The sequence below is a fragment of the Tricharina praecox genome, assembly GCF_024521635.1.
Source record: "Tricharina praecox strain CBS 144465 chromosome Unknown BZA05scaffold_4, whole genome shotgun sequence".
Classification (NCBI taxonomy): Eukaryota; Fungi; Ascomycota; class Pezizomycetes; order Pezizales; family Pyronemataceae; genus Tricharina; species Tricharina praecox.
Genome location: NW_026250406.1, coordinates 1,697,549 through 1,712,356, shown reverse-complemented (window position 1 = coordinate 1,712,356; position 14,808 = coordinate 1,697,549). Strand labels below are relative to the sequence as shown.

At 53.9% G+C, this 14,808-nt stretch overlaps 4 protein-coding genes across 4 annotated transcripts; all 4 read left to right on the top strand.

Moving 5' to 3' along the window:
* Positions 1-654: 654 nt before the first annotated feature.
* Positions 655-1,815, top strand: BZA05DRAFT_348945 (putative arsenic resistance protein ArsH). Its single transcript, XM_051481241.1, has 2 exons — positions 655-1,620; positions 1,735-1,815. Exon 1 carries the CDS (start codon positions 664-666, stop codon positions 1,594-1,596), a length of 933 nt encoding a protein of 310 aa, XP_051342764.1. The 5' UTR covers positions 655-663; the 3' UTR covers positions 1,597-1,620; positions 1,735-1,815.
* Positions 1,816-3,482: 1,667 nt separating this feature from the next.
* On the top strand, positions 3,483-4,304 carry BZA05DRAFT_389121 (uncharacterized protein). The gene is made up of 2 exons (XM_051482733.1): positions 3,483-3,631; positions 3,684-4,304. Exons 1-2 carry the CDS (start codon positions 3,569-3,571, stop codon positions 4,197-4,199), a joined length of 579 nt encoding a protein of 192 aa, XP_051342763.1. The 5' UTR covers positions 3,483-3,568; the 3' UTR covers positions 4,200-4,304.
* Positions 4,305-5,975: 1,671 nt separating this feature from the next.
* On the top strand, positions 5,976-7,946 carry BZA05DRAFT_434133 (Rhamnogalacturonate lyase A). Its single transcript, XM_051486308.1, has 2 exons — positions 5,976-6,523; positions 6,583-7,946. The coding sequence occupies exons 1-2, from the start codon at positions 6,215-6,217 to the stop codon at positions 7,825-7,827; spliced, it is 1,554 nt and encodes a 517-aa protein (XP_051342762.1). The 5' UTR covers positions 5,976-6,214; the 3' UTR covers positions 7,828-7,946.
* Positions 7,947-10,847: 2,901 nt separating this feature from the next.
* BZA05DRAFT_389117 (uncharacterized protein) lies at positions 10,848-13,738 on the top strand. The gene is made up of 7 exons (XM_051482732.1): positions 10,848-11,303; positions 11,367-11,394; positions 11,459-11,756; positions 11,836-12,002; positions 12,096-12,440; positions 12,518-13,033; positions 13,118-13,738. Exons 1-7 carry the CDS (start codon positions 10,933-10,935, stop codon positions 13,676-13,678), a joined length of 2,286 nt encoding a protein of 761 aa, XP_051342761.1. The 5' UTR covers positions 10,848-10,932; the 3' UTR covers positions 13,679-13,738.
* Positions 13,739-14,808: the final 1,070 nt, after the last annotated feature.

Here is a 14,808-nt window from a genome sequence, read left to right as displayed (position 1 = left end):
GAGGTTGATCTGGTCTTTCGGCCGAGCTCGCGTGGTACACCCATCACAGTCGGCTTGGTGGTCAATACGTCACTGTCGAAAATACGCTAGAAAATTAGGTAAGTAGGAAAGCAAAAGAGCGTGCGTACAAGACTCGTGCGCATCGTCAGACTTATTGGCTACCAAAGCCCTAACCGACTCGACTGCGGGAGGAAGGGGTAGTTTTTAAAAAGATGGACTTGTTAACCAATTTTTCCAGTATGTTGAAGACGAGTAGTCGTGGGCTGATAGTTGGAGAGTGGGAGAATATGGTAGTGAATGAGAGGGATAAGCATATATGGGCGGGTTGAACATTGCCGTGAAGGACAGCCTCGGGCCGTCACTCGCATTCGGGCCGATGGCGGCGTGCGCCGATCGTTGTTCGCCCGCGCCGGAGTTCAACCCGGATCTCCACCACCTCGGAAACTGGCCAACCGTAGCGTATCCACGGTGGAGTCGGGGGCACCAAACGTGGGAAAATCCGGGTGGCAAGGATGGCAGACCCTGTTGGCGGCGGGCGGAAAATCTCTACTAGCTCCGAACCATGCCGGCCGGCCAATCATATCGCAGCAGTGACACGCCTACAGCACTGATATAACAACCCTGGCAGCAAAGGTACGAGGTCGATATTTACTTGTTCTCCAAATGTTTGCTCGTTCCTCCTTCCGTGCACTCACTCCTATTCTCTCCAGCCGTCCGGACGCGATACGAACCATGAGCTCCTCCGCCTCCTCCGTCATGATCACCCCCGAGTCCACCACCCCAGACCTCGATCCATACGACGACCCCGCCATCGACGCCATCTACCGTCCGTTTCTTCTCCCCCACGAACTCCGCAACACCGATTGGGTCTCTCAGCTCGAGCTTGATTCCGTCTCCTCCCTGGCTGCAACTACCACCCACAAGCGCCTCAGATTCATGATCCTTTACGGCTCCCTGCGCAAGCGCTCTTTCTCCCGTCTGATGGCCTTCGAGGCCTCCCGGATCCTCCACCGCCTCGGCGCCGACGTCCGTGTCTTCGATCCTACCGGCCTCCCCGTAAAAGACGACGAGCAGCACTCTCATCCAAAGGTGCAAGAGCTCCGCGCGCTCTCCGCCTGGTCAGACGGTCACGTCTGGGTTTCCCCCGAGCAGCACGGCAATCTCACTGCCGTATTCAAGAACCAGATAGATTGGATACCGCTGCTCACCGGGAGTGTAAGGCCGACTCAAGGGAGAACGTTGGGACTCGTACAGGTTTCCGGCGGGTCGCAGAGTTTCAACACGGTCAACTCGCTCAGAGTCCTCGGACGGTGGATGAGGATGTGGACGGTCCCGAATCAGAGCTCTTTGCCGATGGCGTGGACGCAGTTCACGGCTGAGGACGCGCCCGAGGAGGGTGGAAATCGCCTCATGCCGAGTGGTAACAGGGATAGACTTGTGGATGTCATGGAGGAGTTGTTCAGGTTCACTCTCGCGTTCAGGCCTTTGAGTGAGGGCATGGGTGATCGGTTCAGTGAGAGAAAAGAGAGGAAGGTGAAGGAGGCGAAGGTCGCGGCTACTAAAGAGGTGGCGAAGACGGCGGAGGCGAGCAACTGAATGTGAAGTGCGTGCAAGTATAGAGTTGAGTATTTACCAGCGAATTTTTGTATTTGGGGAGCTAGCGGGTGATTGATGGAGGTCAACGTCATCGCTATTCACTCGCACCGGCGTCCAATGGCTGAGATATGCCCACAGGCCGAAACCGTTTTATGTTATACTCGTATCGCAGCTCCCTAGTGGCCCCGCAACAGAATCTCGCCTTTCTGTGTTTTGCACCATGTTCTCTTCTAGATTTTTGCGATTTCGTATCGATAGATAACCATGGGTGACGTCGTATCCACGAACGATCGCCGAATGCGAAGTTCGGTGGGCCGAAAGACACCAGCACTGAGCACTACCGAGCGGACAGTGAATGCGTACGCGAAGTCCCCGATCTCGTAGTTGGGTTCGCATATTATCGGATTCTATACGACAGGTGGATGTAGCTGGAGTGTCTAATCGAATGACGGAGCCTTCAGTGGACGAACTGATAAACGTCCTCTGTGAAGAACTAGTCTCATCTCCCGCGTTCGTCTAACGGAGTGGGGTGTTGATACACGCCATCTTGAACAAGCGAGATATTTCTGCCGGGAATATGCCAATCTTATCAATTTCGCCTCGACCGTGACTGGCGGGATATCCCGTTCGCCTGCCGAACTTCCGGGATTTATGCTGCTCCATACAAAGTATCTTCTCACACTTTTTTGCCTCTTCAATCGTCATATCTTTCGCGCTTCACAGCATCTCTGCCATCGGTAACTACGATTACTGGTGAGGTTCCATGAGGCGATTGAAAGACAACCATGACTGCCCGAGTTAGAAGCTCCCCTACGCCTTCTATGTAGATGGACGGCAGCATCCATGCGGACGTGCGTACGGGTGGCTACATCCAAAGTGCGCACTGCGCAAGGCTTGGTGTACGGGTATAAGATCCATGGAAACCTCTCCGGCAGCATGCAGGGCCAAATGCTGAACTCCAAAGTCGACATCGATAGTATTCCAGGCAGCAGCTTCCGAGTCAAGGGAGAATACTTCTGGGTTAACGTCGGAATATATCGCGCCCCGCGTAAGGTCGACCTTCCGAACGCGGTGTTCTCTTCCGGTGCGCACGCGTGACGCGGGTGTGCTGATCAAGCCGATCAACCAATAAGATCTGGCACGCAAACTTCGATAACGAGTGACTGTTCATGGATTGATGTGCACTTTAGTACGAAGCCGGTAAAGTATCATCTACGAATCATATAATGAGCGTGAGGTTATGATTCCATGGCGACAACGTATACGATACAAAAGAGGCTGTGCCCCTTGATGGAAGTTGGAGATTGAATCAACCGTAGAGCTGTGAACTCATGGTCAGTGGAACGCTCAACGCCCCGGTGCACCACCCAATGCCCGGCCTTCGAAGCCCGGCGCTTTGATAGCCGATTCCCCTTCAAGCCATGCGAAGCAGATGCTGCAGAGGGCGTATTCTCCCTTATTACTGTTTTCACTCGCAAGCATCTCCCCTGATATCCTTCACTCGAGTTGATTGTTAACCTAGGAAGTTCATGTTACCGTGTTCGCCTTACGGACTGACTTTCGTGAACATGCGCATTTTCACATCGACCGCTGGCCGGCCGACTCACCGGCACCAAGAGTCGCTGCGCATGTAAACCCCGCCCTTGGCGTTGTCCCTCGGCTTCCCCGAAGCGCCAGCACTGCAGCCTGCAGGTACCACAGCACTATAAACCTTCCTTGCAGCCTCGGTCGATACGCGCTACAGGCCTGCTCACTATCGCGATCCGGGTGTTCCGCAAGTGTGCCTGTGCCTGGAGAGGGAATCCCCGAGAAATACCATGTTGCTACCTAAATAGCGAGAGGGTTACTCGAACGCGTGGTCCGGAAGGAAATGGGATATAAAGGCGATGCTGAAGCTGATCGGAGAACTTAGATTCGCCGGGGACACTGTTTTACACGCTCGATAATACTATTAGTCCCATCTTCAGACACGATGCGCAACCTAGCAGTCCTCCTCGCCACACTCGCCACCGCAGTGTCCGGCACAGTCGTGAACGTAATCTACCGCCTGCACCCGTTACTCTTCGCAGCTGACCAGTTCACTGCAGTTCGACGACCTCTCTAGTACCTGCGGCAGCCTCATCACCCTACCATCGCCCTACCAGGGCCTCCTCATAACAGACGCGAAATACGTGAACGTCACCACCGATGTTGGCTGTCACGCGCACTCGGGGGGCGGCGGTCCATGGGGAAAATGTTCTTCGTCTCCGATATGTCTCTCCGCCGACACGAACAGCATCACGTTTGCCCTCGCCACCGCGGGGACTTTCGATATTCAGGGATTCCACCTGACGACGGAGTTGCCGGGCGTTGTCTACCGCCGTGCAAACACCTCCGCCTCCTTGGTCATGGTCGCGTCAACGAGTGATGGCGTGAGCGAACGCAGCTCGACAGTGGTACCACCGAAGGGAAGGGTGTACTCTACGACGATCACGCTTGATTTGGTGGAGGTGAGCGATGTTACGGTGGCGTTCACCTGGGATTATGTCGATATGAATGGGGTGCAGTTTTTCGATCAACCAGTTGGCGAGGCGTACGTGGATGATATAGAGATTGAATTTTGAGGGAAGTGTTTTTTGTCAATCATGATTCATCAATGAATCCAACCTTATGTAAATCATGGCAGTTACGTACAAATACACTTCCTCCCGTCTGGACGTCCCTTCCCCACCTCTTGTAGTCCGTAGGTAATTTGATGTGCGTTTCCTTTGCCTTCCCCTTATGCTTGTACGAGAACCAAAATTAGAGAGCGCACTAAAAAAATACTATACATGACGGGTAAAACTTTATGGTAAAGCAATCACATAACCCTCATACAAATCATGCAAGGAGAATTTTACAGGAGAAAGGAGGCTTCAAGCGGCTCCCCGTAATCTCAAGCCGCCTCGGGCTGGGACACTTCCGAGTTGTGGTCACGGACTCGCTCGAAGAAAACCGAGGCCAGGAGATGTTGCCTGTTTAAATTCCCCAGGGGGAAGGGAGGTATGTGTGTTACGGGTAAAGAAGCCATCAAAGAAAGCCTACGGAAAGCCTAGGTGGTTCCCCGCATTCGCTATTGGGTTTGTCCTGACAGCCTAGACACCGCGAAAGTGCGTATGTAGGTACTAGGCAGGAGGCGAGTGCTGCGCGATTTGCGAACCATCTTGGCGATGCCATCGGTACTTAGTTGCACGTGTCGCTGGCAATACCTGCTTGGGTCCAGGAAAGATAATCTGCATTGTGTTCAGTACGCAGCATTTTCCTTCGGGCATCGCCCAAATAGCTCCGTAGGATAAGCTGTAGGACTGCTGTCAATCCTAGCGCGGGGTTACATAGTGGCCAAGCCTGACCTCGAACATCGGTGTAATAAAGAGCGTACTTGGACGTCGATCCGGTTGAAAGTGCCGTCAGCCCGGACTTCGACTGTTTATGCGGAAGCTGGCGAATTGATTATTCTTGCTGCCCGTGCTCACGGTATCTGCATTATTGTTCAGAAAGAGAAGCCAAAACGAACTGTCCTCGGAGGCCAGCTTCATCGAGTAGCCGGCAATGGCGTGAGCCTCACGGACCCAAAGCCAGCGAGATCTGGCGTAGGAGAAAGGAGACCTTCGAACCATAGATTGATGGGGGTTTCTTCTTCTCCGGCGGGGGATCTGGTAGCCATAGATAAGCCACGTGGAGGTCGTGGTAGGGGGCAAATAGCCGGACAGTTGTCACAGCCGCCACCACATTGCGCCACAAAATGGCGCTGTAGGGCATGCACCCCGCATAATTTCCTTCGGGTTTCGGTTGGGATGGCTCATGATAATTACCTCCTGGCACGCTTCGCATATAGCACTGCGAAATCTAGTGTGAATGATGCTGATGAATCCGCGCGGCAGGAAGTCATTCTCATCGGATGATGCACAACGCTCCCGGTAGCTAGCCCCTAGGTTACTGTCAGGACCGCAGCACTATTTTCGGCGTAGTTACTCCCGAAAAAAACTAGAGTCCTGAGCATAGGACGGAACGCCGGTGCCGCGTGTCACCAGTACATTCGAGGTTAATATTCTACCCCGGCAGGCTATGGTTCTTCTCGCTCGGGGGTACTGAATTACTGTCAGCGCCCGGCGCGTTGCAGACATTATCCGCGTGCCTTGACCCTCCAGCCTTACCGTAGGAGGCTTCGGAAGCTTCGGAAACTTCGGAGGAATATATGCCTGGCGGTCCTACATACTGTCAATACGGTGTAGGCACTGCGGACTGTCCACCCCTACCGCCGGGTTGGGTTTCTGCCTAATGTACCCCGCAATCGCGGAATATGGGCTACAGCGCCGTTTTATGTGCAGCACAAACATGGGAAACCCCGAATAACTGTCCCACTCAATCTATCTGGGGCAGCACTACACAGTCGCTTACCCACTAAGGCGAGCCGTCGACAGGAACCGGGTGTCCTGTAACCCGTCGACGGAGTATATATAATGGAGATACCCTCACTGTACTCCACGTTTTGACACACACAGCCGTCAACCGTCGGAAGCACAGTCGTTGCTTCATCCCTTCTTTGGTACCCTTTCGTTTCGATCGTTCAGTGTTCGCCGGGCCGAATCATTCATTCATCATGCGCATCTCATCCGTTCTCTTCTCGCTGGCCTGCCTGGCTGGCACCTCATTCGCCGCATTCGGTGTCACCTCGACGAACGGCCGCTTCGTCGTCGACACCAATGGTGGTCTCGTCTTCTCCGTCAGCCAGACGAACGGAGATATCGTCTCGCTCGTCTACAGTGGCACCGAAGCTCAGGATAGCTCCAAGATGTCGCATATCGCCTCCGGACTAGGAAGTGCTACCGTCTCCGCAACCACAATCAGCAGCACCTACATCAAGATCACCGTCGTGACGAGTACCTTGACGCAGTATTACATCGCCAAGGTAAGCCTTCCGTTTTTGTCCGCCGCGCATTGAGTCTTCTCTTCTGACATTGTCGACAGAGCGGTGATCCCACCGTCTACATGGGCACGTACATCACTGCCGAGCCCACCATCGGTGAACTCCGTTTCATCGCCAGACTGAAGAAGTCGGTCATCACCACCGGAGTCACCGCTTCTGACGTCGAGGACGGTACCGTGGTGGAGGGCTCGGACGTCTTCCTGGTTGACGGACAAACCCGCAGCAAGTTCTACTCCAGCGTCCGTTTCATCGAGGACTCCGTGCACTGTGTCAAGGGCAGCGGAATCGGCGCTTGCATGGCTATCGGCAACTACGAGTCGTCTTCCGGAGGACCGTTCTTCCGCGACATAGACAACCAAGGCTCCGCCCAGCAGGAGATCTACTTCTATATGAATTCCGGTCACGTCCAGACCGAGTCCTACCGCATGGGCTTCCACGGTCCGTACGCTCTGATCTTCAACAACGGCAACACCGCCACCCTCCCCAGCTTCGACTTCTACTCTTCCCTGTCTCTGAGCGGCTACGTCGCCACTTCCGGCCGCGGAACAGTCACCGGCACCGTCTCCGGTGTCACCGACGGTGTCGTTCACTGGTACAACAGCGCCGCCCAGTACTGGGTCAAGTCCGACGGCTCGTTCACTTCCCCCCTGATGAAGCCCGGAACCTACACCATGGTGCTGTACAAGGGCGAGCTCAAGGTCGCCGAGTCGTCCGTCACCGTCACCGCCGGAGGCAGCACGAGCAAGAGCCTTGCCTCCGCGCAGGACATTCCCTCGAGCGTGATCTTCCGCATCGGCACGGTCGACGGAAAGCCCACCGGCTTCATGAACGCCGCGAACCAGCTCGTCATGCACCCCTCCGACTCGCGCATGTCCGCATGGGCTGCCTCTACCTTCACGTGGGGCACCTCGTCGACCGCCGACTTCCCCATGGCGCAGGTCAAGACCGTTAACGACCCGACCACCATCTCGGTTACGCTCACGAGCGCGCAAGCCGCGGTCGCCCGCACCGTCAGAATCTACACCACCCTCTCCTTTGCCGGCGGCCGCCCCAGCATCAAGGTCAACAGCTACTCCCCCGCCACCCCAGCGGCACCAACAAAGATCGACTCCCGTGGCTTCACGAGAGGAGCGTATCGTGGCTACGGCGAGGTCTACAGCTTCACCATCCCTGCGGGCAACTTGGTCGCCGGATCGAACAGCATCGCTATCAGTTGTGCCAGCGGCAGCACTGGCACGACTTTCCTGAACCCCAACTTCATCTACGATTCGGTTGAGTTTTACTAAAGTGGTGGATGCGCGTACGGTGCGGGTCCGTGTGCGGGAGAGGCCGGGAGGTTTTTTGGGATTTTTTTGTATAACTAGTAGTGGTTGAGTTGATAGTTCACGGTAATCGCGGTCCGGAGTGCGAGTGCAATTCCGAAGGTGAAATTCTATGTGAAATGTGCGCATACTATATCTGATGGCTACGGTCTGACGGCTGGCAGCGGGGAAGCATGGGATGCCAGTTGGCCCCGAATCACGAAAACTGATTCTGCGATGTCAGAATATCGGACGTCTGGAGATGACGGCGTCCGTAGTGGGTGTCCGAGCGCGGGATACCTACCTTTCGAAGGGATAGATGCCTAGATACTCTAGCTCATGAAGCTTGTATATGGAGAGAGTACCGAATGCATTAGGTATCTTCTTCTACCTGGGTACCTCATTATTTAACGGACGAATTGAAAATCGTCTGCTTCTGCCGGAAGCTCGATCGCGATACAATGGTCACCATACCTGGTCTAGATGGGCTGTATGCGACAATAAATTGATGGGACCGAGGAGATGGAGGACCGGCTCTAGGACTTCGAAGAGAGAAGTGAGGTTGATACTGGTCGGGAGAACTGAAAGAACATCCGGCGCGCACGGTAATTTCATTAATGAACGCGTTGAGAAGTTCCTCTTGCTCAGCCGGGAAGCTGGCTACCACAATATATATGAAGAGTCCGCAGTGCTAACTAAAAAGCATGTGAACAAGAAACGGCGTGAAAAATGCACGACGAGTGATATTTATGTTTCACGATACCGCGGTGGACATTTGGCGAAGGAGGCTCAAGGCGGGGTGGAACGATTTCTTTAGTGCTTGGCCATATGAGATCCCCCAGAGTTATAGAACGTACTAGAATGGAAGCTTGAGCCTCAAGGTTGGTGAGTTTCAACGCGGCCACCTAAGCACGTGTCGATAGTTAGCTTAATTTGACACGCGCAAGAGGTCGCGTCGGCGGGTTACAATCACGTGCTCACGCGTCGAACCGCAATTGATGTGTTGTCTACTGCCAACAGAAACCGCCAGCCACAAAACACGCCGAAAAAGATTTGCCGTGGCGTTATTCGGCGGAATGTTGCTAATTGGGGCGAGGTTGCTGACCTGCAGCCTGCTGGCTGTGCGGTGATGGCCGACGCCCGGCCTCGGGCCGCCAGCCTTCTCAAGGCACAAACGATGGGTTGTCTCCTTGGGGTATGTATATCCGTTTTCTGCAACAATGAACACTGTGAATAATGTGGTCAATCGGGCGAGGCTACGGAGGCTTTTGGCATCTCTTTCAACAGTCCTCGTTCAGCGGCCCGGGTACGAAAAACACCTCCTTATGTTCTACATATGTAGGTAGTGGAGATGATTCCGCAGGAATGCCGTATTGCGGGCCCCACCGCCACAGCGACGGCCGAGAAATGCTATGGCCGCCCGTGTCGGCAAGATTATCCAATACCTACATATGTAGGTAGTATGGGGGGGGGGGGGGTGGGGTCCGAGATTTAGCTCCCATTTGCTTAAAATCGTGATCTTGTGTGTACGAGTATTCTAGCACCTAGGTGGACATACTGAATGGGTTCCACGTTCGAGTGCATCGATGGTGTTTTCAAGGCGGAGCCAAGTTCACGACAACCTGTCAATCCAGGAATAATCATCGAGCCATCTTGAAGTTGATGTCCGAACCTATCCACGACTCGAGCGAGCGATTATCCCTGCGTGCAAGGTAAGCCTACCTACCTAGGTGAACTTCAGTTATCGACCACCGTTCGCTTAATCCTATATTCCAAATATTTACACACAGGTTGTCAACCACGGCTTCGTCGATTCCTCGGCCAAATACTGGTAGGAGTATACCTACATAGTTGTCTTGACCTCAACACCATTCCGTATGTACCCCACTCACTTATCTACACTCATGGGTTATCCGATGACGAATACTATCTATTGTGCACTGGTATGGTATGCTTGATATCTGGAGCCCTTCCCCCATCCGGAGTTGGCTCGCAATTGTTAATAACATGGATGTCGAGTCACTTTCTAGTGATTCGCCCAGTTCCATTGACATGTCTCAGATGACTATCTCCGAGACAATCTGACCACACCCCTCAATCGCGGGTTGTCGGGGGGTGAAAAACATCAGTGCCAGGACAGATTCCGAGATACCTGTGGAAACAGTGTTTTTCTCACCCTACTCTAGATATTCTACTTACATTATAGGTCGAAATCCTCACCCCCGTGTCGTCAAAACAACTGGATTGCATGGACAGAACTTCATGCCAAATTTGCCCATTGGTGGACTCACTGCTGCATGCAGGTTTCAGCTCAGCTCCGATATGCGACCCGGATGCCAGCACAGTCGGCCGGCGACTTCCGAATTAGCCCTCTAACTACGCCTTTTCTTTTCTTCTCCACACCGCAAGATGTGATGCGTTGGATCTCGCATGCGGAATTTATCGACGGGCTAGATAGGTACGTCTTGTTAAGTAAACTGCGTATCTAGGGTGGACGTACTCTATTATAGTATAGGGTGCGATACATCACCACCACATACTGCCCTGCCTAGCCGCTCCCCTCCAGCCTCCGCTCCGCCCTACCCTTCTCATAGCCAGTCGTGTTCATTCTCCTCCGACCAGACGTGGTTTTTGATTTCGAATGCTGCTTTAGCCATGGTGCGCGTGGGGAACGAATGGTGCGCGTGGAGAACGAAAGGAGGTGGTTCTCGGCCAACCACCCGTCCAAGTTCCGTCGGGATCTTTTGCTACTCTGGGGACTCGAGGAATGCCGATGATCAAAATGCAAGCACTGCCACACGGTCCGCCTCACGGAGTGACTGCACGGGCGGGCGGCGGGCCCGCAGCTAACAGGCCCACACGGATGCGGGAGATGCCACTTCTCTTGCTCTTTTAATTCATGTGCTTCTAGATAATTCGTCCGCGCCCGCCGGCACGCCTGACGGGAAGGCTGGGGAAAAGAAAAGAAAAACGCGAAGGAAAAAAAAAGTAAACCCCCCATAAATACGTAAAGAGCCCCACAGCCTTTTCTTGAGTGGCGTACTTTCTTTCCGCGTCTTTCAACATCACCGCGCAGCGAAAACAACCTCCATGGCATTCCGTAGGCGACTCTTTCGACACGACGAGAACTATGGCATCTTCAGACCTACCGAACCGCAGTGGGCAGCCCAGGGGCATGTCCTGTCGTACAGCTACCCCGTTTATTCCAGGGATGAAGAGTTAGAGCCTGTTCACTACGACGACGACGAAGACGACGATGACGATGACGACGATGACGACGGTGATGAGGACGACAAGTTGGTGAAGGGACCCCAGAGACGACAATCGTATCTACGAGAGGGAACGGGACTGCAGGATGCCGCAAACTTCCAACCGACTGAATTCACTTTGGACACAGTATTCAGACAGCTGGAGGCCGATATGACGCTCTTCCCCGACGAGGGGAGGCCCATTCAGATACTGTATGCGATGTTACAGGCCACTACCTAATTCCGAGATCGTCACTAACCGTGCTCTTTGCGCAGAGAATACGCGGAGTGTGCACCCGCCAAGGTACCTATTACTACTGTTACTGCCAAGAAATATCTACAGTTCAATGCCAACCACAGTGTTTTAGAAATTCCTCTCGGTTCTGGAGGGACGCGAGGAGTTCCCCGATGTTTCGCAGTTGCTGGCGGAGAGCGTGGCAGTCAATACGTCGGGCATTCGGATCCGCGGAAGCTTCGGGCCGGTAACCATGAAAACGGCGGAAACATCTGCCTTTTTTATCTGGCTGCCTTTTCTGGGCGGGAATCTCTTCGCTTTCGACGAAAGTGTTCGGTTGACGGAATTTGACGGCGCGCTCGCCGGTCCGACTCTCGGGGGTCGGAGAGGAGAAGGTGTTCACCAGGCCTTGTTCTTCATCCTGAATAACAGTTTGCCCCCTCCTCCGAGTTACGAGTTTCCGATATGGGTGGAAGTGTGTATCACTCACTAAATGATATAAAAAAACAGCCACTATAGCGAAATTCACCTCCAGAGAATGCACCACCCAAAACCTCCGCCTGGAACGCCCGGGACTGACAACTGGCGCGTTCCATCACGTTGCACACATGCTTGCCAGTGTCATCCTTTCCGACAAACCACTTCTGAATGAATATCGTGCGAAGTCCAATAGAAGCGTAAGTCAAGTCTCAGTGTGCTTAAAAGTAATGGGGGGTATGGGGTCGGGGTCGGGGGTATAACTCGGACTGACGGATGTCGGTATTCTTTAGTTCCTCTATCTCCAAGCCCTCAGCACCGAGTTTGGCCTCGGGACCTCAGAAAACTCCCCCGATAGCATTGACGACGCGAAGCGAGCGGCACTCGAAGAGATCTCGAACCACCTGATGTGTCTCGCCATGGCCGTCAGTGTGTGGGACAAGCAGATCAGCCTCCTGCGCGACCTCGTGAACAAGCTACGGAGCGCGATCTCGGGGGAACAGATTCCCGTCGTCTCACAGCAGCAGGAGCAGCTCAAGACTACCATAAAATTTCTCGAGGTGACGAAAGAAGCACGGCTGGAGGTGCGGAAAGAACTAGGTGTCGTGCTGAAACAGCTGAGAACATCCTACGAGAATGTAAGTTTCCCGGCTGAACCGGGGGCCCTCTGCCGGCAAGGAGGGGATGGTGAATTGTCTTCTGACTACCCAATCAGGTTATACAACTCGTCGCGAGCGTCACTCAAAGCCGCCCGGAACCGACAGCAGCATCGGCATCGGCATCGGCGGCAGCAACGGCGCAGCTGGAGGCAATGAGGCTGCAAAGCCTGAGTGGCAGTACCACCGGCACCGGATCGAGCTCGGACGGCGAACAGCTGCAAGAGTTGAAAAAGATTTATGCAGGCAGCCTTCGGCAAGAGGGGTTACAGAAGGAAATCCTAGGTTGCACGGAGAAGCTGGTAGAAATGGCTGGCGAAGGCCCGTCCGAGGCCACGGCGGTGGACATGAAAGCCCTTCTGGAGAGCTTGATCGAAATCAGCGAGGACGAAGCGCGGGAAGCCAAGCGCCAGCAGGCGCGGCACCAATACGAAGCAAAACTCGCACGTGAAGCGAGACAGGCGGCCGAGGATAATGCTAGGAAGATGCGGGAGGATATAGCGCTTCAGGGGAATACCATGTCGCTGTTCACCGTGGTGACGATCATATTCTTGCCGCTGGCTTTTTTCACACAGGTACGAGGAGGGCCCAGGGGCGGAGATCCATGCCAATTGCGGCACATCGCATTATCACGTTTGGATGCTAACTGTTTTGTTCAGTATTTTGCCCTACCCTATGCGCAGGGCAAAATCGATACAGAGACCAAGTTTTGGATCGTCGTGGCTCCTATTACCATCGTCATCCTCATCATAACGCTCCTCGTATACTTGCACAAGAAGTACAAAACGACGGCGCTTAAAGACTACGTCATAGCCATTTGCACGGGTAAAGGATTCAAACGGCCCAAAGACCGAGCTAAGATGCTCCGAGAAAAGGAAGATGAGGAGAGAGCGACCAGGGCTCAGACTGATGAGCAAAAGGAAGAGGAATTTATAAAAGCGGAGTTAGCAAGGCAGGAGGCGATTAAGCAGTCGGAGGCTAGAAGTCGAAACCAAAGCACAGCAAGTACGCTACCACCGAGGCAACCAGTACTCAGCCAGCACCGAAAACCACACAGCGGAAGTGCGGCGGCTGCCGCTGGTACACGCGCGGCCGTGGGAAGCGCGGCGGAGGTGCTGAGCGTCCGCGCAAACGAGTCGTTAGTGATAAACGTTTGCTTGGAACATTCGGTGTTAGTGGGGGCGAACACCTTGGCAGCCAACAATGGACCGGCACCTTAGGAAAAGGAGGTGGTTTAAGCTTCTGTGCGCTTGTGTTTTAATGTATGATTAAACGAACAGGGGGACGCCGGGTGGGGGGGAGGGGGGGGGGGAGGTTGCTATGATGGCTAAACATTGTTTATGGGGTTACATGATCTTCTTAACGCGAAACCAGTGTATTTCGAAATGAGATTTTCGAATTCTGCGTCTAAAGATTCAGCCAGGTTGCCTACAGTACATATTCTACACAGGCCTGGGAATCGTCCGTCCTGTCCGTCCTTGGTTATGCCCCGGACGAGACGGAATTTGTCGGGCCCGGGATATCAAGGACTACAGGGCTCCGGGCAAGCCGGAGGATGACTGGGGCCCCATTCGGGCCCGGAAATATGGCGCTAGTACTAGCCTTGGGCAATGGCGCAGTGGCGCAGCAGGCAGGAATGACGCTAAGGAGTTGGCAGCACGGCGAGGAATAGACGACTGTAGGAAGTAGACGGCCAAGGAGACACCTCTGCCGGCAGATCTTACACTAGAGGTCCTCAAACCTTGCCGGGTGATCTGGCCGGCCGGAAACCCATCGAGACAGATTGACCAATAACGATGTCCAGCCATGAAATTCGGGTTTGAGGACCTTGCCCTGCGGGGCTGGCTGGCCAGGTGAGTAGCTCCGAGTGCATCCAGGGTACATCCCTGACTTCTCAGCCCTTTCTACACCACCCAGTCCTCCTGCCGGCTGACTGGAGTCAATCCTGCTCAGTGACTAGAGTCATTACTTTAATGACTCCAACTGTGCGAGTTGATTGACTCTTGCAATGCTTCTTGAGTAACTGCCAATAGTCTAAGGACAATGATATCCGTACCCATACTAATGTATTCCCATGTGTATGAAGTATGTCGCCAGCTTTCTGGGTGCAACACTCCGTCGCTTGCTGAGTTGTACATCCTCTTCGCCATCATCGGGTTCGAAAATGGAGTTTGAGCGCGGATGTTGGAGTCGAGCAACTCGAGCACAAATTTTCTTGTAGATACAATCTAGTTCTTAATCCCAGAAACTACTCACAACCTACCTACTAATTACGGCGAACTAAAGGGGAACTAAAGGCGAGCTAGAGGCGAGCTAGAGTTCCTGAAGTCACCCAGACGACTTTTTCTGA

What these genes read in the sequence shown, in the direction of transcription:
- BZA05DRAFT_348945 (XM_051481241.1), top strand. Translation starts at nt 664, where the DNA reads ATGTTTGCTCGTTCCTCCTTCCGTGCACTCACTCCTATTCTCTCCAGC.
- BZA05DRAFT_389121 (XM_051482733.1), top strand. Translation starts at nt 3,569, where the DNA reads ATGCGCAACCTAGCAGTCCTCCTCGCCACACTCGCCACCGCAGTGTCC. An exon ending in TGTCCGGCACAGTCGTGAAC is followed by an intron (nt 3,632 to 3,683) that starts GTAATCTACCGC and finishes AGTTCACTGCAG; the next exon opens with TTCGACGACCTCTCTAGTAC.
- BZA05DRAFT_434133 (XM_051486308.1), top strand. Translation starts at nt 6,215, where the DNA reads ATGCGCATCTCATCCGTTCTCTTCTCGCTGGCCTGCCTGGCTGGCACC. An exon ending in CGCAGTATTACATCGCCAAG is followed by an intron (nt 6,524 to 6,582) that starts GTAAGCCTTCCG and finishes CATTGTCGACAG; the next exon opens with AGCGGTGATCCCACCGTCTA.
- BZA05DRAFT_389117 (XM_051482732.1), top strand. Translation starts at nt 10,933, where the DNA reads ATGGCATTCCGTAGGCGACTCTTTCGACACGACGAGAACTATGGCATC. An exon ending in GGGAGGCCCATTCAGATACT is followed by an intron (nt 11,304 to 11,366) that starts GTATGCGATGTT and finishes CTCTTTGCGCAG; the next exon opens with AGAATACGCGGAGTGTGCAC. An exon ending in GTGCGAAGTCCAATAGAAGC is followed by an intron (nt 12,003 to 12,095) that starts GTAAGTCAAGTC and finishes GGTATTCTTTAG; the next exon opens with TTCCTCTATCTCCAAGCCCT.